Source organism: Melospiza melodia, chromosome 19 (genome assembly GCF_035770615.1).
Source record: "Melospiza melodia melodia isolate bMelMel2 chromosome 19, bMelMel2.pri, whole genome shotgun sequence".
NCBI lineage: Eukaryota > Metazoa > Chordata > Aves > Passeriformes > Passerellidae > Melospiza > Melospiza melodia.
Window position 1 is genome coordinate 575,839 of NC_086212.1, and position 22,445 is coordinate 598,283.

Sequence of the window (22,445 nt, forward strand, 5' to 3'; positions counted from 1 at the left end):
ATACCCTTTTCATAGCTCACTGAGAAGGCAGCAGGATAATCTGGAATGGGAAATGAGCCTGTGCTCCACAAAATGCCCCAGAGAATCTGAGTGCTTTGTTCTGCTATCACAGAGCATGTCCTCTGTCTTAGATGCTGGTGGAGCAATCACTTCTACGAAAGGATTATTTATTCCTTTGGCAAGCAGAGCCATTGGGCTCACCTCTGTACCATCAATAAACTCCTGGAAAACAACCATGGCTGTGTCAAAACAGGCCCAGCAAAGCAGTGTGCTGTACCTGGGGCAGCTCTCTCACTTCCCTCTCCTCTCAAGACAAGTAGGTAGAGCATGCAAGCTCCTCCTTTCCCAGCCAGTGAACCAGATGGGATGTGAAAGAACTGCAGTGTTTCAGCACACTGCATTTTTCCAATAAACTGTTATTCAGGAGACCAGCCATCCTGCAAGGTGTTGTGCAGCCTTGGCAGAGCAGTCAGCACCTCAGAACTCAGAACCTTCATGCTGCTTGGCATGAAAGGGTGAAGGGCAATTTCTGTCACTGGATACATTCCAGTGCTTATTGAACAAACCTTAACAGGAGCTAAAATTAAAATCATCTCTCTCAACATTACTGCTGAGCTATGGGGAGTTACCAACTGATCCTGTCTCCTACACATGATCTTACCTGACAGTCGAAGTCCTGGAAGTTGCGAGCTGCATTCTGTTAATGAAAAACAGGAAAAAAGAAAAAAAAAAAGAAAAAAGGAGATCAGCACAATGCTCCAGAACACCTCCAATAACAGCATGAAAACTTCCCATAGAGAACTCTGTTATAGCACTGTTAAGACTGGCTGCAGTCAGGTAAGCAGTGAAGTGCAAGATCTGTACAAGCAAACTCCATGCAAGATCTGCCCATTCCTATACAACAAGGTCCTAGGGCTGTAGGGAGGCTACCAGCCAAGGGAAGTGAGTACCTGTGTGTGTAGCTGAGAGTGCCCAAGCAGGGACAGATGCACATAGGAAGGACACTGGCCACAGCTGGGCTGCATATGGGACTGGGTTTTGTCTATTCCTGGTGTCCATTAACGATTTGGATGCAAAACTCCTGAAGTACTACTGCTGGGATCTCATGTACTGAGTGCAGGAAAACAAGCCATGCAGTCAGCTTCTGTGCAGCCATTGCTGCGGGTATGGGATTGTTCCATGACACAGGAACCTGGCAAGCTCCTGAAATGCAAGTCCATGGGAACTGCACACAGTAGCTCATCACTGACTCTTCCCAGAGGGTGACCCCTTGCATGCAGGTGAACACAGTCAGTACAGCACCCACTTGGCATCCTGCAGGTTAGAAGATCTGCAAGAACCTGTCCATGTGCCTATGTGCTTTGTGAAACACTGTCTCTAACCACACAGTAGGTTACATCACCCACAGCTATCAGCAGAAGGCTGAGCAAACCACTTGAGATGGCATCCCAGCTTAGGGATGTGTTTTAGGCATAGCACCCATTATGACTTGATACTGGCCAAATGTCAGGTACCCATGAAAGCCATTCATTCACCCTATCTTGTTCTCATCTGGGCACAGGAGAGGGGAAAAAATTACCAAAGGGCTCATGAGTCTCAACTCATGAGGACTGGGAAAAAACACTCTAAGGACAAAACAGGTTCAAATTTAAGGTATAAAGTAAATTTATTATTAACAGAGTCAGAGGAGGATAATGAGACATAAAATAAGCCTTTAAAACATCTTGTTTTTCCCCCAACCCCTTCCTCCTGCCCACCGACAGTGCAAGGAGACAGGGCATGGGGGTTTTGGTCAGTACATCACTCGTTTGCTCGGGAAGAGGAGTCTTTTCTTTGCTATGCCATGGGGCCTCTCCTATGGGAGACAGCTCTCTGTGAACTTCTCCAGCGTGGCTCTAATCTCATGAGCAGCAGTCTGCCCAAAACTGCTGCGACATGCGTCACTCCCACAGGCAAACTGTCCCCCCAACACTGCTGCGGTGTGGATCACTCGTCCACAGGGTGCAGTCCCCTAAGGATGGGCTGCTCTAGTTTGGAAGCAAAGGCTCTGTCTCTGGAGGCAGGGGTTCTCTCTCTCTATTTGGGTCTTCCACTGGATCACATCTTTCTCTGGTATCCACCCACTCTGGCAGGAGCACTTTTCCCATGGGCTGTGAGTGGATCTCTACATCCCCCATGAACTTCGTGCCTCACAGGGGACAGTTTGTTTCACCATAGTCCTCATCATGGCTTGCAGAGGAATCTTGGCTTTAACACTTGGAGCACCTCTTCCTCCCCTCTTTTTCCACTGACCTTGGTGTTGCCCTGTTGTTGTCCCTCACATGTGCCCACCTCCTTCTCTTCTGTGACTGCAAGTAAAACTGGTGCTCATAGGTGCTCTTGATAACGAGTTCTGCTAATTCAAAGATTCCTACAGGGTGCCGCAGCTCCGAGAGGTCAATCTCATCGAGGTTCTGTGCCAGAGAGTCTCTCACCGTGTTTCTGCTGCTGGCCACGCGGCCCCGCCACCACCAAGCGGGCAGTGACGGCCACCACGGCCCCGCACTATTTAACCCCTCTCTTCCTGCGGGGCCTGGGAAGGAGAGGCTGCTGCCACTGCCCCTGCCCTCTTCCCATGACACGGCTGGCTGGGGTTGGCCAGGCAGTAGAGGCTTGCCACGCGCTGCGTCAGGACAGCAGCAGCCGTGGCGCCTCACCGCCCCTGGAGAAAACTGCGCATGCGTGTTTCAATTTTTCTTAACTGTGTCATCACAGAGGCCTTACCAGCCTCTCTAATTGGGCCAACAGCACGTCCATCTTCAGAGCCATCAGAGATTGGCTCTGCTGGACATGGTGGAAGCTTTTAGCAGCTTCTCACAGAAACTACTCCTGTGGCCCTCCCTCACTACCAAAAACCAGGCTGTGCCAAATCAAAAGAGCACCTTAGTACTAAAATTAATAGGAGAAAACTAGGATCACATATGGACAACAGAAACACTCCAAAAATTTCTTCTGGCTGAGCACTCTCATTCTTCCCCATGTGTAAACACATGGCTGTGTTTTCCTTGCTGCAGAGCCTTGTAAATAAGAACAAGGGTTGCTACCTATATTCTGCACTTTGAGACATTTGAAATATCTGCAAATCTGTTTTAAGAATCCATTCCCCTCTTTCCTCCTGTGTGTTAAGTATGGAACTCTGGCCATGTTTTGAGCAGGACATAGCAAAAACCACTAAATCCTGAGTACTGGGGAAAAGAAAATAAAAAGCAGTCTCCTCTTATTTCAGTTTGAGACCCTGAAATTAATTGAGATTTCTGACACCATCACCAGCTCATGAAGCAGGTCAGTTCAGTCACCCATTTCTTTATGGAGAAACGAGAAATGTCTGTATACTGCACTGGATTTGGATGGTGCACGCTGAGTAAAAAAGAAGGTGATCAGCATTTGTACTTAGAAAAGTCTGAGATTCCCCAAGTGAGTGGGGAGGAAATGACACAAAGCAAGGAATGAGGCTCTGAATTGGGCTGCTTGTTGTCAAGGCATACCATGAGGCAAAAGAAGCTGATGTGCCCTGACTCTCACATACTTGATTTTAACACACTGAAAACCTGACTTTAAAGCATTTATTCATCGTCTTAATTTGAGAAACTTTAAGGTGAGTTTTTCAGGCCTCTAAACATGCCATGGCTGCACCTCAAAGCACAGAGTTGCCTTGGCTGACTTAATCCAGCCTAAGGGCTGCCCATTTCATTTCCTGAATCTGGCTCTGATATTTCAATAACTTTTCACTGAGGCTGAATTAACAGGAGTCAAAGGTGCCAGAATAACAAAGTGTCACTGGGATATTTTTTCTGATCAGGCAATACTCTCTTTTTCTCTCTCTTTCAACAAAATGGGAACATTTGAAGTTCCTTTGCTTCCCCAATAAAAAGTGGCTGCATTTTAGTGAGCCTGAACGAGGTGAACAAACATAGTGTATTTTACTTTCCTGCACTTGATATGAGTTACACAATAATTAACGTTAAGCTACACGCAAACAAAATAGTGTTTATATTCTTCAAAAGTCAAGTTTGTAACTTTTTGCGGATTTGAGGCAGAAAAAAGCCAGGACTCAGTGATCCACAGTGGCATTACCTATAGTTCAGACCAGTGAACAAGATACAACCAATTTCCACTTCCACTGGTAATTCCACTGGTTTAAAAGTCTGAGACACCAGAGCTCCTTCTCTGTGTACCGTAGCCTTTATGTCTGAGGAGTTCATGAGCACTCACTCATTAGCACCTTAAGAGTGTTACTGTACTATTTCTGGCCATTAATCCATGCTGGCTCAAACTCCTATATCTAAAGTGGGCTGTCAGTAAAAACCTTAGTGAACTCTCAGCTCAATCGATTTTGGACTCTGATATGTTGCACAGAACAGCAGGTTATTGCATCACACCCTCATGCTCCATAAACTATGTCTAAAAAGTACACATTTTTTCTCAAGCTTGAAAGCTCTAATAAAGGCCCCACCTTGGAGGTGGCTGCTCCCTGAGGCCCTCATTTTGTAAAAGTGTGAAAAGGAGAGCCACAGCATATTTCTCTTCCCATGCAGTACTGAGGATGGTTCTGGAGCTACCCTTCATATTTGTCCCTACTGAGATATTAAATATTTCCTGTAACTTCAACACTGAGTTAAGCAAAGAAGTAATCATTCTGTGTGTGCCCTTCTGCACCCTGGTTAACACCACTTGGTGTTCTGTTTGGGTGAGAACTCTGCATTTGAACCACAATGGACACCACAGTAAGAACAGGATGGGGCTGACCAGGCTATACTTGAAGAGAAAGACTGGAAACTTATAAAGGGAAAACCACTTTGATTTGGCATACCTCAACGTCTCTGACTTTGGTCAGCCAACTGAAGCAAGGGCAATCTACCCAGTTCAAATACAGAAAATCTCAGGAGAATCACGAGCAAGATCTGGGCCACTGCCTTTAGGAAGTTTGTCTTCTGTAAATGTTTCTCTCTTGTTTTGAAATTACAAACTGCCCTCAACGCCTGTATTCCATATTTTTATTTGCTGATCTACACTGATTTTCTACTTTCAAGACTCACCCTTCCAGGAAACATTTTTTTTTTTAATGGTGGAAGCCCAGAAGTTAGCACTAGTCTGTCAGATCAGGCAGCTGGACTGCAGATTTCAGCTGAGTTTTTAGATTTTACAGACCCTAAAAACAGATAAGTTAGAACACTAAAGAAATGACTGAAAACTAATGAGTACAGATTAAAATATAGCAGATTTCCAGAGATTTCACCCATTTTGTGGGGGACAATGGAGTCTTCTGCAAGCACACAGTGAGTGGACAAAGCACCACAGACAGCCCATTGGCAGCACAAGCCAGGTCCTGATCATCAGCCATCAAACAGCAAAGCCTTAGGAACTCATTCCCACATCATCAGACTTGGCTGCGAGCTATGGAAAGTGACCAAACCACATTGCTCATGATCCCAGTTTGCAGATGCAAGATGCTAGATCTTCCCTGTAGTGAACTTAGGCACTCTCAACAACAGTTTGTGGCAGAATCTACTGAGCCCAGATGGCTCTTCCCCAGAACACAGAGTGAAAGGCTTCAACAGCTACTGCGATACAGTGATTTTCCAAAGTCTCAGTATTGCATATATCTGGGCTGTTCTAACTGGGGTCTGCAGACATTAAAAGGAAATTACTCCCCATTACTAAATCCAGGGAGACAGGGCTATTTTAGGGGTCAAAACACTAAAGGATCATTTAAGACAGAATATTTTCAACAAAAAAAAAAAGTTAAAAAACCAAACCAAACAACAAAACAAAACAACAACAATCCAAAACCAACCAAACAAAAACCAGGACACAATACAGCACTTCCCTAACAAGTAGAAACTTATTAGGGGTTCTACAGCTACACCAGGTCAGGAATGGGATCACCTTTCCAATTGCTGTCCAGCCTTTGCAAATCCTCAGTACAGGCATGACATACTGGCCAGGACTCCAAAATTACCTGAATTGTTTTGGTCTGTCTTTCCTGGAGACTTTGGAAGAGTGGGTGGTGGTAGATTACCAGAGTGGGGAAGAATTTACTGGGTTTCAGTACTTAAGATACTTCAATTTGTGGACAGATTCTGGCAGCTAGGGCTCCTTGCCAGACACAAAGTTATCCTGAGTACACCTGTGAGGACAAAGCAGCAGCCAGCATTACCTTGTCATTCAGGAGTGGTTTGATCTCTGTCAGCTGAACATCCTGCAATTCATCCATTGTGCTGGAAGTAGAGCCAATTAATCCTCAAAGCAGCAAATAGGGAGTCTGAAACAAAGGCATATTGTTAGAAACAGCATTACAAGATATGCTAATCAAAGAATGCTGAGAGATTTTTCATTAGACTTGTCTGTGCTTCAAATTAAGCCTGCAAGAAGCTGGTTCTTGATGCAACACAAAGCACCTGTAAAATGCAGAAGGCAAACCCTGTGCTGGTCTCACTGTGTCAGTCTGGTTACTCCTTGCCCTGCCCACAGAAAGCTGCCCCTGAAAGCTCAGGCCTTTCAAGTGAGAAACTGCATCTACTTCCATGCTTTGCTGGTATTTCAGCCACAGCTTGTCTGGAAATGAACTGGAAATTACCTGAGCAGCAGAGTGAAAACTGTTTAGTATGTGGTAATACTGACTTCCCCTGCCATGCCCTACATACCCAAACCCCAGCATCCTGCCACCAAAGGCAAGGCTGTGCTGTATTCCTGAGACATACAGCCAAAACCACATCCTCACACAGGAGACAGAGGTGTGGAGATCCACACTCCTTGCTGGTAGAGCGTAAGAGTCCAGAACTCAGGGCAGCCCTTGCCATGCAAGGTGAGATATAAAAATGGCCCCAGATAGCGCTGGTCCAGTGAAACATGCGCAGACAACACTGTTAGCTTGGCAGCCCAAACCATCACTCTATCAGATAGTGCAGAGTCAGCAAAGGAAAGAAAAAAATGTAAATCAACAGTATTGAAGCTGCCATACATCTGTAGGAAATTGCTGTTACCATGGAGCCAGAGGAGAAATCTTCGAGTATAAATACAGCAATGAAGATGGATGAATAATATGGCTGAGTTTACAAGGCATTTAATTTTTACTCTAGACACTCTAGCTGCGTTTCTAGACAGAAGAATTTTTAGTGCAAGCACCTGCAAGCAACATGAAAAGGGCTCTGGCAAGAGACGACCACACCTGGTGGTGCAGACTACCTGGTTGTTCAGGAAAATTGTACCTATTATTGCAGATGAAATAAACAAAGTCATCAACTTCATTTGATGGAACAGAAGTAAGCATGTGGTGGACTTCCTGGGCATCAGCTGAGTGTGCCACCAAAATACTTTTGAACACTGTCACAAATCAAATTCTTTGTCTAAGATATTACAGGCTACTAACCACAGAAGAAAAAGAGTGGGAAAATAACTCTTGTGTTCACCACCCACCTTAATTCAACACAAACGTGCTGGGGAGGAGGGGTCCTCCTCACCCCAAATGCTGCAAAGCTGCACCCTTTGTGCCAAAACTAACACAGGGAGGGGGGCTGAAGCCAGTCTGTCACAAAACAAATAAAACCAAAATACCTTTCCTTCTGAAAATCAGCCATAGGAACATATGTCTCTTTTAGCTTTGGGAAACTCAATTATTTTTCTTTTTCAGACTTCTTTTGCTGTAAAACATACCAGTTGTGAGAGTTTCAAGAAATCAGTTAATCTACAGATAACAGCCCCCTTACTTCACAATGAATTTTTATTCAGAAGAGGAGTAAGAGCCATTATGTAGTGCACTCTAAGCCCCAGAGGAAAGCTCTTTACTGTCATACTGCTGAGATATTATGGAATAAAAAAAAAAAAAATTCTACTAAGGAATTACAACTTCCATATATACTGGGACTGATCAAGAGCTCAACATCTACCAGGTTCTCTCCAGAACAGCATCACATGAGGTTACAGACACAAAAGGAATTTCAAACAAGCATCACAAAGCTTATCTGCAGATAAGGCACAGATAGGTGACCCAGTACTAGAATGACCACCTTCACCTCATTAGTGGGAGAGCATATCCCTTCTCTTATGCTCCTTTGAAAAGACACCTGCTGGTAGCAGGAAAGAAGGTCATACTTATTGGGGTCACCCAAGAGACAAAGAAGTTGTCCACTCTACCCAAAGGAACAAAAAACTGCACACACACCAGCCGCCTTTTTCTGTGGGTTTTCATATACGTGGGAGTTTTCCTGAACCTTGAGTTCACACCTTGCATTTTTGCCTAAACCAGAGTCTAAAGAAAAGGAGGGCATCAATATAATAACCCCTCTCCACTGAGCTGTGGCTGACCAAAGAACATATCAGAGCACCAATTGCTCTGCATTAGATTGCTCAAAGAAACTTTTGCTACAGCCTTGCAGATATCTCTTCTATTTTCCCCTGAGCTACACAAAGTCCCAGAGAGGCATGAGATGCATCCTACACAAATCTGCCCAGGTGTGCTGTTTGCTGTCAATACAAGCACATCTATGAAGTGTGCAAAGTCTAGAGCAGGAGAGACACACATTTTGTACCCATGCACTACATTGTTAATCATTTATTATATGAGAAGAATAAAAACCTAGTAAGGGTTCAAAGCAAGAATTATCAAATGCATTTATCTTGTCAACTTGGATTTAATACTTGGTCTCTAGATATAACTACAGTGCACACAATAAGCAATATTGAAACAACTCTGAAATTAATCTGATCCTTATCTTCCTAGTGCACTATTGCTCTAAATGCTGTCTCAAGGGAAGGGGGTTCTCTAGGGCAAGATGCTGTTAGCCATAATGTGCAATATATGCTGCCCCTTCCTTAAAACAAGCTGGATAGCAACAAAAAAGGACTGCTAATTTAGATGCTGAGATTTATGTGAAACTTCCTTGAGACAAAAGAGACAACCTTCCTTAACACCGCTGGGTTCAAATAGCTGCGAAAACTTCTGTAGGGAAGTTTGCAGAAGAGGGAGACTTGCTTTGCAGAGAGTCTGCAGCACAGTCAGCCTGGGAAGCTCCTCAGCACATTCTCACCCAGAAGTAAGAACTATGAAGGGTCCCTCCAGTAGGGCCCAAATGCTGAGGTGAGCCAGGAAGTCACTAACAACTGCTCTAATGAGAGCAAAATCACACAGAAAGATTAAACCTGCACAGCCTCAGATAGTGGAATTTTTTTCCTAAAAATTTAGAGTCTATATCTATTCACCTAGTTTGTAAAGTTTTTTCAAGACTTTTTGAAGGAAAAGGCATAGGGGGTCACCATCACTCCTTGCAAGCAGTTTTCTTAGCTTGCTGAACCAGCTCTTCCCAGTCCACTCACTGGTGAGCTCTCCAGAAAATGGCTGACACAGCCTCAGGACTTAATTTTAATCTGGTCAGAGGGTATTCCATTGGCAGATGCACATACTTCTCTCTTCCCAAGATCTTAGCAAGCTCAGTGTGATTGTCCTAGATTAAATCTGGTTAATATGTCATTACAGCATAAAATCTACTAGCTGTATATGACTATTTGCCACAACTTCACCTGAGCACCCTGCTATGTCAACATAGCATGTGTTTTGGTTTGAAACATGGCAAATGGGCACATTTGAGCAAAAAAAGGCCTAAAAAACTCTCAAAAGAGGATGCTTTGTAGTAGAGAGACCTTTGTAGAGCACATCTCCAAGTGCAGAAGCAAAGGAAAGGATGGGGTGTTGGTGAGCTGGGCTATCCTCCCTTTCAACTGTGCCAAGACTCCTTGTAAAAGCTCTGCAGACTCGTCTGCCCAGGAGCCAATTTACTCCCTTCACTCATCCTGTTATTCAAAGAGACAAACATGTCATTTCATAAGCTGAACACAAGTTTAAAATACCACAACAAAGCAACATAAATATTCATAACACTGAAAAGATTTTTGTAGAAGTCAGGCCACAGGCAAAGCAAAAGGTTTGCCTGAAACAATCCATGTATAAATGATACATTTTTTTTTCTATAAATGGCCCAGTAGCACCTGCTTTGCAAGTATTCCTCTTGCCTCTGTTTATATCTTACTATAAATACACTCAAATCCCCCAACTGAAACTATCTATCCCTTTCCAAAGGGTTCTTAAAGGCTGAAGTAGATTCTATGTTCCTTGAAAACCAGTAAAACAAGAATCTAGGAAAGACGTGGTGAATTATTAAGCACAGAGACTAGAATCAGGGTAGAAGACAGAAGGCTACAAAAAAACAAGGCAGAAAGAACTCCAGAAAGAAACCATCTACCTATAAATAAGATCTTAAATACATGTTTGCATGTTTACTCTAAGACAAGGCTGCTCTCAATTTACATCATTTCAATATACAAAGAAAGAAATTGGAGTTAAGTTCAGTAGTCAAGACCATGAGTACTACAGGCCTCGACCCACTGAGTGTGAGGTGCAGCATCTGTAGGTTCTGAGGCTCTGCTTTCTGCTCATTGAAGCTCTGGCACAACTGCTTCCTGCAGGGTTTGGAGCTGCAAGAGCTGCATCTTGAATTCAAATCTGTTTTCTTACGGAGAAATCTCTTCACACTATTCAGGAACTCAGTGCAACCAAACCTTGCATTCAGAGGCTAAAAATTCTTGGTTTTTCACCTCAATTTGACTATAGCTTATAATGTGTCACCTCCATAGGCACCCTTACTTTGTATATTAACCACACCAAGGAAAATTACACCCATCAGTTGTCAAGCTATGCTACAAAACATGGCATTAAATGTACCTAAGCATATGCTCCCTCATTTGGCAGACAAGCTGAAGAAGCTCCTCTCTTGGGACTCACAGCCATGACAGGCCGGGTAAGGTTCCAGAGAACCACTCCCTGACAAGCCAGCTATGTCTTATAAGATGTAAAGCAGAAGTGTTGCTCCCAGGTATGCAAATGAAGATGAAAATAAACCCACAATTTACAACCCATGCCAGAACCAAAGTACACTATCCATGATCTGCAGGCTTACTGCTCAGGCATTTATTTCTTGAGCCATTTTGCTGTGCAGCTCATCACTGCAACTTCTCCCTTTCTTCATAAGGGGATTCCCACTTCCTGTGCCTCCTGTGTTGTTCTCCCATGGAGGGGAAAACCAGCTGCCTGGCAGGGCAAACCACAGTCATGGCATATAGATCTCAGCTAATTTTCATTTATGGGCCTTGAGACCCTTGGGCATTCCTGCTCTGTTGTTCCTCTGCCCTGTGCAAGCCTCTGGACAGCAATGTGCTTCCCAAAACCTGCACAGGCAACTCTGTTTTCTATACTAAAATGCTGGCTGACATGGTAAAGTTCCAGAGAAACAGGCAATGAGCCCAAATTCAGTCTCAAAGTATTTTCCAAGGTTGCTCACTTTGCATTCCAGCTCATGTATTTTTGGAACCATGCCACATGGTGCTCCACCTCTAAGACAAACTGCGTGCCTACAAAAAGAAATTGTGTTCTGCTTCAGCAGTGCAGTCCCAGGTTCCGCTGTTGCCAAAATGATTTTTGCTTTTATATTTCCTTCATAAATATTCATAGCTCTGTGGATTATTGTTGCATAGTTACATAGTTCCTAGCTAACTCCAGGACTCTTCCCTACCCTTACAGGCAGAAAGAAAAAACACATTCCTGAGGCTCCAAGCCCTGGGGGCCCATGGTTAGACTCTCTGGGAGCCAAGGTTGAAACCAGCTCATCGAGATACATTTTCATAAACAAAGTTTAATTCTTATCTAAGAAGGGGGAGAAATCACAAAAGGAGGAATTACCTCATCACTTCTGCTTCTAATTGGGGATTCTTGTCAATTATACTAATTTGCTAAAATTACAAAGCTGTATTCACCCTATGTGAGGGTTGGCATTTTTCCATATCTGCCCCTGGAGGCCCCCAATAAAGATCAGCCTGTATATTACCTCCTATACTAATGTTGTCTCAAAAGTGTTTTGTTTTATTCCTAGTTCTTTAAGGCATCACTGCACTTGAGCAAAGCAACAGCAGCTTCCTATGCCATGATTTTACATCCCTGGAATCTGAGCTACATCTAGGACAGAAATGTCAGCTGGTGCATATAAGTTTCTAAGATGTTTAAACAAGACCTACATTTATCAATGGTTTTGTAAGAAAAAGGTCTGTGCCTAGTTTTCCATTAATTCTGGATGAATCCAATTTTAATTAAAAGCAATGTCATACTGCTATGGGTGTAACTGAGCTCAGCAACAAGGACACTGTTCCTGCCGAATGCCTGAATTATCAGGGATTGACTATAGGGCTGATCAAGCAAGAATGCTATTAAAGCCTTTAAGTGTTTTACATTTTCTGGATCAGTGCCCCTGAAAACAGAACTATGCTGAGCTCCCCTATACAGGACAGTCCAAGAAGTTTTAGAGAGGTGACACCCAGGATATAAACTGGAATGAGAAATTTCTGTGATGAAAATTGTGTAAATTATTGTCTTTGAAAAAGTCTCTTCTGATAATGGTATCCCTTGTAAATGGCTTTGCAAATGAAATAAGCTGTGACTGTTACCACCATTATTATGTTAGGGTTGCAGTGCTGGAGACAGGCACCCGACTGAGTGCACCAAGGGTCCAAGACAACAGCCAATACTTGTTGATGGACAAGCCTTTTACAGGGGGCTCCAAATTCCTGCAGTTGAACACCTGATTGGTCAAGATCTCACTGGCAATGATAGGTCTGCATTCAGGACTGAATGGGATTGCCTGGGGTCCTCAGCTCAAGCTCCAATCCAACCTATCACTGCCTTACCCAGGAACTTGTTTACCTCTGTAACAAACTAGGCTAGCCAAAATGGGTTTCTGTTATGGCCAAATTTATCTGTTCAAATTAGCTGCAGCTGTGACAAGTCACGTTACTCACAAGATGTTCTATGTCCTTTGCTGCCCAGTGGCATCCCACTAAAGCAACACCAGTGTTAGCCAGTGTCAGAGCCCACAGAGCTCAGACTAAACCACAGAGACCTTCTTGCCAGTTTCGTGGTGAAGGACATGTTCAAATGGATCTGTTCCAAGATGCTTTCTGTCTTCTGGGTTAACTACTCCCATCAGCCCTGTAGTTCAGGATGTCCCACCCAGGCACCGGTGAGGGCTCCTGAGCGTTTTGGCTACATGTTTGCCCAAATCAAAACAATCAGCAGTGTCACTATGGAGGCATCCACAGCACTTTCTGCTCCTGCAATCTCCTCCCTGTCCTGTGTCCCCACCCTTCAGCACTCACTATGTGCAGCTGAACTAATTGCTCCCCAGCACACACCCACTCATGGCAAGTGGGGAAAACACTGTCTTCAGCAGGAACATGCTTTTAAGCAGCTTAGGATGAAATCTGGCTGTTTTCCGCCACATGCCCTATTTCCTCTGCAGTTTTATTTTCAAGCTTGTTTCTGCTTCATTTCAGCCATGCTTCCTACTGATCAACTGTGTTTTCACACTTTAAGTGAAAAAAAATTAATCAAACGTGAATACATATTGCATTGAGCAAAGTAAAGCACTCCAGAGCAAGGTGGATTGGAAATCTGTTTAAATGAGATTTGAATAACAATTTTTATCATTAAATACCACATTTCAATTTACTGAAATTTAATGCTGATTTTGCATTTTATTTATCTTACTGAAAAGGTTGCATTTTCACTGGCTACTAAACATTAAATTGCAGTGACTCAAGGCCAGGTTAGATGGGGCTTGGAACAACTTGGTCTAGTGAAAGGTGGACTTAAAGGGCCCTTTCAACACAAACCATTCCATAATATAACCATTCCACCAAACTGGGCCTTCTTGCTGTCTTGTGAGGAACCAGTATTTAAGTTATTGTATAGCTGAACAAAGAATTATCTGGACCTCAGTTTTCATATTTTCTAATGCAATTTAGATTGATATTTTTTAGTTCATTTGTGTGGAGTGCTACTGGGACAGCAGAAAAATATTGAAATCAAATGCACAAGAAAATTTGTAGAGTAACTTTCTTTTAAACTTTGTGTTCACTCAAATATATAAATTGTACAACCTAAACCCAACATAGTAATGTATTCACTGGTGAAGGTGATCCCTTGGCATGAACAGGGTAATACATATATATACATACACACACAAATATATGTGCAGTCTGGATAAACCAAACTTAAAAATAATCACAGACACATGCAAAGTTCAGGAAGAACAAATAATTCTGCTCCTCAGCAGCTAAGAAGACACAAATGCTTCTTCACAGCCTTCCACTGTGCTGTGCATGTATATACATCTAAATCACTTCCAGTGTCTTTGCAGCTTTTTTTCTTCACTCAAACTTGAAAAAAAATTTTGGGCCATCAGAAAGTAGTATGCTTGCAGGCAAAAGCTGATCAAACACTTGAACAGCTCCAATTTCAAGCTATCCACTATGGTGGACATGGGAGAGTCCATAAGTTTTATCACAGCAAATAAGTATTGTTCAATATGAAATATTGATGGTTAATCAGAATATCAAAAAACATAGAAGACAAACATAAGTCTTGGGATGCAGCCTGCTCTAGCTGCAGGCTGCTTGCAAAAGGGGCATTCACAGGACCAACACAAACTTTAAGACCATGTTGTATGAAAAATAAATTACTAAAATAAGATTTTTATTACATGCCTTTTATCCCTTCTTCATTAATAAAATAATCCTCTTATGCATGCAGTACTGCTCCTTGAGCTTCTCAGAACAAGCTCTTTCCTAAAAAGGCAAAGGACTATCCTGTGCCATTGAAGGACAACCTCTTCTCAAGTATCAGTGCCATTACTTCAGATTCATTATGACTGCATACAGCTGTCCCTTCCAGAATTTCCAGTCTGTGAATTTGCTTCCAAACAGAAAACATCCTTGTTTATGTCAGGCTGAATTGCATGTCCCTCCTGAGGCAGCTGGCCAGGAGAGGCAACTCCACTTAGCACAGTTAAAAACAGTAATGGATACACGACAGACCAATTCAGGAGGTAATTTCATTACTCATTTAGAACAACGGTGAGTTTCTGCCAAAAGGGATGCTCCTGTCCTCCCCACACCAGAGAGAACTTTCTCCCTCTCCTTCCCTTGCACCAGGCTGATGATTATGCTGTAACATGGCAAATCAGATCTCTTTATTCTCTCTCTCATGTGTTTTTTCCAGGGCTACCTTTCACCTGGATCAGTGAACTGACTGATGAAAAGATTCCTTGTGTGCCACCTTTTTTTTCTAAATCTATCAAGTATTTCAATTTGAGGTTGGATTGTAAGAAAGCATGTGCCTAGGCAGCGTTAGCTCTTCACCTGCATCAGAGAGCAGACAAAGTACATGCTCAGGACACACTGCTGGATGATATGCAGGGGCCTGCACTTTACTTCAGGGTATGATAAATCTAATCCATCTAGATAGACTGTATACAGAACACAGGACAGAACTCTAATTTTGCTAAATTGAGTCACCTTGTTGTAGGGTATTAGTTCAGGACATATAGAGGAATTAGTTTCACCTCATAGCCTCTGAAAGAAAACCCAAACCCTTAAGCTCTCTCCTTTGCTCCATCCCCTTGCAGCCACAACCCAAACCCTGCCTTGGGGTCTGGCATGCTTGACTGCAACATGAGCAAGTGTAATGCAGACTTTTTGCCAGGCTAGCTTTCTGCTGGTTTAGTGAGCTGAAACAGCTTATCAGATAGTCACATAAACATTAGAACCAACTCATGTAATGAGGACCAGACATACAGTGAGTGACCTCTGGAACTGCCTTCAAATCCTGCAGTCTGAGCTGAGGATCACATACAAAAGGGTAGGGAAATACATTCACAAACTCATTAGAGTCTTTATGGTCCTCTGTGGATACAAGTAACTAGGGCTATAAATGAATACCTGAGCACACATCAGCATGGACATTTATGTTATAAGTTTCTGAAATGGATAGAAGCCTTTTGATAAACCAGGCAATAATGTCTTATTTCACAGAGGGTAGAAACACCCCTTGAAGTGCAATGCCAGCCTGGAGGGGGCTTTGAGCAACCTGGTCTAGTGGAGGGTGCCCCTGCCCATGGCAAGGGGTTGAAATGAGTTGTTTGAGGTCCCTTCCTACCTAAAGCAGGTTGTGATTCTGATGCAGCAATGGACCACATTTTCTTTCAGCCACTGTAAGCATCCTCCCTTACAAATTACAGGGGCAGTTTGCAAACACATGCATAAATACAACAGAAACACAGAACAGAAAACACCAGCTACTTAAGCCAAACATCGCTCATAAAAATGACTTGTGTTTGAAGTCAGTTATAAAACTGCAAGTGATGTTTTTCATAAAATAAGAAATGCTTTTCTGCAAGCAGCTGGAAGCCAAAGGCGGGTGGCACTCTGTACCAAACACACCTTCCCAAATTCTGTCAGATAGGCCTAAGGAGGAAACTGACTTACTCACCAGGTTGCATGTTCACTCAAACCCAATTTGCTCTCTAGATTTCCAGTGGATGTTCTTGGTTCTGGCTGCTTGTGAGTTAAGCTGTTCCTGCAAAAGCTCTGGTCATTACTGCCTGAGATCTACAAAAGTACAGCAGGCACATCCTCCTATACTTCTAAGATCCAAGCCCTTGCCTTCCTAAAATGCTAACAGAACTTCTCTTTCCCTTTTTCTCCATCCTTCTTTCCCTCCCTTTCCTCATTCACCCCCACATCAATTCCTGTTAAAATCTGAGTAATCAAAATGAGAAACCAAAGCTATCTACTGTGTGAACTGAACTGGGTAAACAACTTATACAAAAAAAAAAGAGCAGTTTTTAGAAAGGTAAGCTGAATCTGTATAGCTTTTGCTGCAATATCTACCAGGTAAAAGCAGTAGCTTCTTTTTTCCTTACCCAAACTTCTCCACACCAAATTCCATGGGTTAGATCAAGTCAGAGTTTACTTTAACAGTGCAAGTTAAGATAGTTCCTACTAAGTGAAATTCAGTTAGGTGCATTTGGAATATAGAAAATATTCACATGCTTAAGACAGTTTCACATCACAGATCTTACAACGGAAATCCATTATCCCAAGGGCAATTTCCAACTAGGATGTGCAGTTATTGTAAACAGACCCCCAGAAGATTTTACTTCTTTCAAAACTAACTGAAGATCTCAATACAATTTATTTAGTTCTAATACTCTAGTCCTGAATAAAGGTGGACCATCACATGGGTTTAATGCTTAACCCCTCCGTGTTTAGAAAGACTTGATTACAGCAGATCAATTCCTGATTTCATCCCCTAGAAATCAGCATGAGATGAGGATGCACCACACCAAAGCAACAATGAAGGAAAAAGCTGACTACACCCAAGTCTAAAACTAGTTCCTCAGTTAAGAATTAAGAGGAAGTTTCTCAGAAGCCTGATCACAGCCTCTTTTGCAGGTAAGGACAGCACAGCAGGAACATGGGCAAGGTTTCTGTTTATGGGACCTGGATGCAATTGCAGAACCATAGAAGCTGGAAGAGATTTCTGGAGGAGTGATTACTCTCCAAGCAAGAGTCATTTCAAAGCTGGATCCAGTTGTTCAGGGCCTTATAGATTTAAAAATCTCTAAGGATGTAGATCCTAGCATTACATACCATTCTAATTGCAAAAGTAGTTTCCTTTTATCCAACGGGAATTTCCTTTGCTGCAAGTGGTATAATCAATGAGATTTTTAACCTGAAAATATCACAGGCCAGAATAAAAAGAAAAATTAAAATGAACACATCAGAAGAATTTAAAAATTCCCTTTCTAAAACTGTTTTATAATTAATGAGTCAACTCAGATACTTCACATTAAAGGCATAGGTGGAGCAGAAATTAATTTCCTGGTAAGCTTTTCAGGGCAGATGTTAATATATCAAAATAACAGGCTTAATATTAAATTGATTGCCAACTCTGAAAAATGTTCAATACTTTCCAGAAAAAGAACATGTGAAGAACTGTGCAAGATCTGAGTATTGCATCATCAGTCTGATTCAGTTCAAGAGCAAATGTCTAGGATAAAGGAAAAGAAGAGCACCTGACAATAATTCCCCTTTGCTTGTACATCCATCTGTACTTCAGGCAGTGTCTGTCTCTCCTGAGTCCTGCAGAAGCTTCTTCCCCAGTGCACTGAAACACTGCTGTTCCTTGTAAACACAGAAGTTATTTATTCTCACACTTTGTGCTGCAGAAAAACAGTAAGGCAGCCTCACCCATGAAATATTGAGACTTCTTCCTTGAGACACAAAAATTATCAAGAGCTTGACCTATTATTACAGAATCACTCTTTCACCCCACTAATAAAAAAACTCCCCAAATATGCAATATAAAGTAGCACATTCTGAAGATTTTATCAAAAACTAACTCTGACAGACCATTTGAACAGCTCTGAGCAGTCACAACTCCCATTGCCCACACATGCTGTCCAGAGATGGAACTTTCCAATGCCCTTGGCAAACAGCAAGGATAAGAACACCAGCCTCAACCCTAAAAAAGCCTGACGAAAATCTTCTCTACAGACAGGCTAGCTTGCCAACACTCACCTGGAGAGAAATTACCAAATACTTCTACTTGGTGTAGTATTTCCTTTCCATAACATTACTTGCACATTTCTCCCATATTAACCTTTAAACAGAATTTAAGCTGATGCAGGCATCTTAGATGTAAAATGAAAGCCCTAGTTACTTCTGTATTGATTTTATTCACTCCAACATTCCAACATTACTCTTTTTTCCTCCCTTTCCAAGCTTCATTGCCATATCCTTTTGCAAAATGGCAGCTGTATTATTATATACCCCATGTCCAGTATTGCAGTGTTATAGTTGGGGTATCTAAAAAAATCCTCAGAAAATATTTAAAATGTTCTGAAGAAGGGTAATCGCACCATAAGATGTAAGAAAGACAGTATTAGTCAGGTGAGTTGTGGTACAATCAGGTGCCAAACCCAGTTGTAAAGAGTGTCATATTTGTTTAAGCCACCATGAGGGAACCAAAGCATGGGTACTCTTTTGAGCCTTGTCCACAGCAATTCCAGCTAATGAGCTTAAGCTGACTAGTGGAGAGGTCTGAAAGCACCCACAGAGCACAGGGCATTTAGTTGTCTGGGAAACCTCAGCAATTCAATTACTCTGGATCATAATAACATTTTAAAAGTAAAATGATAGTAACTCACCTTACCACTGAACATTTCCTCAGCACCTCAAGAGTCAGGAGCAAGGTGTCCCCAGGGAGACACAAGGTTCCTGAGACCATATGCCAGCACAAGTGACCATGAGGGGCTAGCTCAGCAATACCAGCAGACTGCACCACCCCAGTCCCTACTCTTTCAAACTCCAAATATCTCAAGGATTTGCAGATTATAGCTTTTATTTAATGAACTGGAAATAATGACATGCTTCTGTGACTAGATGCCCTTCTGCAGGTCAGGAGCAGATATTAAACACAACTGAAAAGCACAGTTCACTTGAGTACTTTATGAGTTTAAGTTAGTGAAGTCTGTCTTTACAATTCAGTAAAGAAGTGCTTAGCAAGCTGCTACATCAGCCTAAAACTGCAAGAAATTAATTCTGCCAATAAATATGCAAACATAACAAAGCATAGGTGACAAACAGCAAATAAATAGTACCTGCACACTGAAGCCATATCCAGCTTCCATGAATCCAAAACCACCTGCTTTTCTAACTCCTGTGGAGCAATATGAAAACAATGCTATTGCAACTGGTTGGTATTTTAATGTTGTATTATTTCTGTAGTAGAGGCAGCTGGAACTACGACCACAGCGTAAGAAAGTGCCACCATGCCAGCTAATGATCAGACAAAGAGGGTACATTAGGTCTTGCTGTCACAGATGTTTTAATACTCCAACCACAACCTGAAAACACCACACACAAGGTGAGGCTGAATGTCCTGAGCTGCAGGAACTGTATTTGACTTTACTGGGTGTTTCTACTATAATATTTTGTTGAGAAGTTGTACTGATTTTCCCAATGAAAACTGATCAGAGGGGCCATTTTAGCCTGCCAGGCTGCATATACCTACTCCACCATTTGAAAGGATTTCTCTTGTGCACAGAGCTCTAAAGCTAATCTTACAAAGCCCCATGAACAGCATTCTGATGAAGTGTTAACTGCAGAATAAATCAGCTTAAATCCAGGAAATTGTTCCAACAGATTAAAGTCTTGATGCCAAAGAGAAAGGAGGAAGTCCTGCTCCCACTTTAGAAATATCTCACTTTGTTTTGAGCCTGCAACCCACTATTTCCATTTGGTGGTCTAAAATTTTTTATCAAAAGAGACAATGAATAATGGGTTCACATACATGCCATGCTGCTAAGACTGTACTTGCATCATATCCTCTTCAAAGACATCTTTTTGAAAGTGAAGAGCTTTGATCTATTTATTATTCTTTACAAGGAATTCATTGCACACCTTTGATCATTCACATCAGCCTTTTCAGAATCTCTACCTGTTTCACTGGGTCTTTGAGGGCGATGGGACTAGAACTCATGCAGCACTCAACACAGCTGCATTGTGAGCTTACACACCACTGTTTCCTAGTTTGATCACTTATTTTTCCACAAGCATCTAACCTTCAATTTGCTTTTCTAAACAATAAGATAATATTTTGATAGAGCTGCCTATTATAAACCCCAGTTCTGCCTCTGACTGGAAAACCAATTCAGAGCTCATCACTGTACACATACAGTGGGGGCTGTTGTCCAGCCACATTACATCACTGCTGAATTTAAAATGCTGCTTTCTCACTTAGTGCCACAGGATTTTTTTCATGTTTCCTCAGAGCTAACTATGATAATGTATGTTTATTGATACAAATAAATGTCACTTGTCTTCAGTTTCTTTTTCTAACTTTGACTTCTCTGTGCTTTTGGCTTCCACATCATTCTCTGGCAATGGTTAATATTGTGAAAACACTGTATAAAATAGATCTTCCATCTGTCTGATTTATAGCTATATTTTTATTGGATGTCCCAACAGTCTTCATGGTCTCAGAAATGCCAATTATTCTTCACTCACCTCCTGCACTAGTCACCCTTTCATAAAGCTTTACTACTTCCCTTTGTCCTCCCAGTGGCTTCCTTCTGAGGAGCAAAGTCCTAAACCGTTTAACGTCTCCTTTCTTCCAATTCCATGCCTTTGATCTCTCATCACCTCCCTCTCTCTTTTCTAGTTCTCTTATACTCAAGAGTTTGCTCATTATGCTGATAATGGGCTCCAGTGTTGATTATTCATATGATTTTACTGCTTTATAGGACTTCCTCAGGGAGATCTATCAGAGTTTCTCTTTGGAAGTGTGCCTTAATGCTGCCACAAACCTTCATAAATGTTTATGCAACCTTTGACATAATGCTCTGCTTCCCCCATCACTCCCAGAGTTGGGAATTTCATTAAAAATATTTTACTACATAATTTTAAATCTAATGCTCATATACTTCTCTCTTGACCTCAAGTTGACTACAACTTTTTTTTTTTAATTAGCCCTTTCATGTACATTTGCTCCATTCGTGTATGAGCTACATTAGGAGCTGCAAAGAGAAAGTATCCATCCACTGCAGAGAAATCCTACCCTCTCCTCTCCTTGTCCAAGAGCTTTGATGAAACAAACGGTGCAGAGGGAATCATCACAAGCTCAGGCATTCATTTCTTTTCAAAACAATGGCTTGATCTGGTTTAGTTGAGTAAGTTCATCATTATCTCTTTCTAGGCTGTACTCTTGGTCTTCTTGGACCCCTCAGGCAATGCTTCTTATGTCAATATTACTCAATACAGTGAAGTCAGAGACCAGTTCCTTCCATCTATCTGAACCTCATGTTTGGCAGAGGAACACAATTTTTTTTTCTGCAATTCCTTTACCAAACCACACATTGGAATTAAGTAGTCTTGTTTCTCTTGGGATCTTTTGAGTCAGTGTGAAATAACTTTGCATTGAATGAAGGGATCAACAATTTCCACTGAAGCTCAATACAGTGGCACGTGATACACTCCTGTTAAACATTCACCTCAGTTAGAGATTAAATGTTTTGATTTTCCTCCAAATGAAGACGTAATCAGGGAAGAAACCAAGAAAGACGTAAAAGCTCCAAGGCTACTTCCCCTGCAATGCCTCTGCAGACAGCTTGGAAGAAAATAGAACCCTCACCATCATTGATTGAAAGCTGTTTTCTACCTTCTACTATGCAATCAGCAGTAATAAAAGTCATGGCTCTTCATCAAGCCACTGCAGGAGAGAAACAGCACAGCACCACACAGATTGGGGTGACTCTGTTAATGTAGGTGCTCAGAGGAAGAAGCAGCAGCTGTTAAAATGTGATTGTTAAAAATTAGCAGTATACAGGCATGCCAGTGAAATAAGGATGGAACTTTCTCATAGTTGCTCAGAAACCACTGCAGGCCTTGTCTGCTTGGCCAGACAAGAGAAAGAAATCCCCCTCCTACTGCAACTGCACCCAAGATTCAGAGGCGTCAGAAGATGC

The 22,445-nt window shown here is 42.1% G+C and overlaps 1 protein-coding gene across 5 annotated transcripts in view; it reads right to left on the reverse strand.

The window, feature by feature from the left end:
• Window positions 1-22,445, reverse strand: part of NDRG3 (NDRG family member 3) — a 57,763-nt gene that overhangs the window by 25,362 nt on the left and 9,956 nt on the right. For all 5 annotated transcript variants that reach the window (XM_063172062.1, XM_063172061.1, XM_063172058.1 and 2 more), the window contains 2 exons: window positions 6,197-6,301; window positions 662-697 (listed from right to left, as the gene is read on the reverse strand). In XM_063172062.1, coding sequence (XP_063028132.1) covers window positions 662-697; window positions 6,197-6,253 — 93 coding nt within the window. In that variant the 5' untranslated portion in view covers window positions 6,254-6,301. The remainder of the gene's footprint in view (window positions 1-661; window positions 698-6,196; window positions 6,302-22,445) is intronic.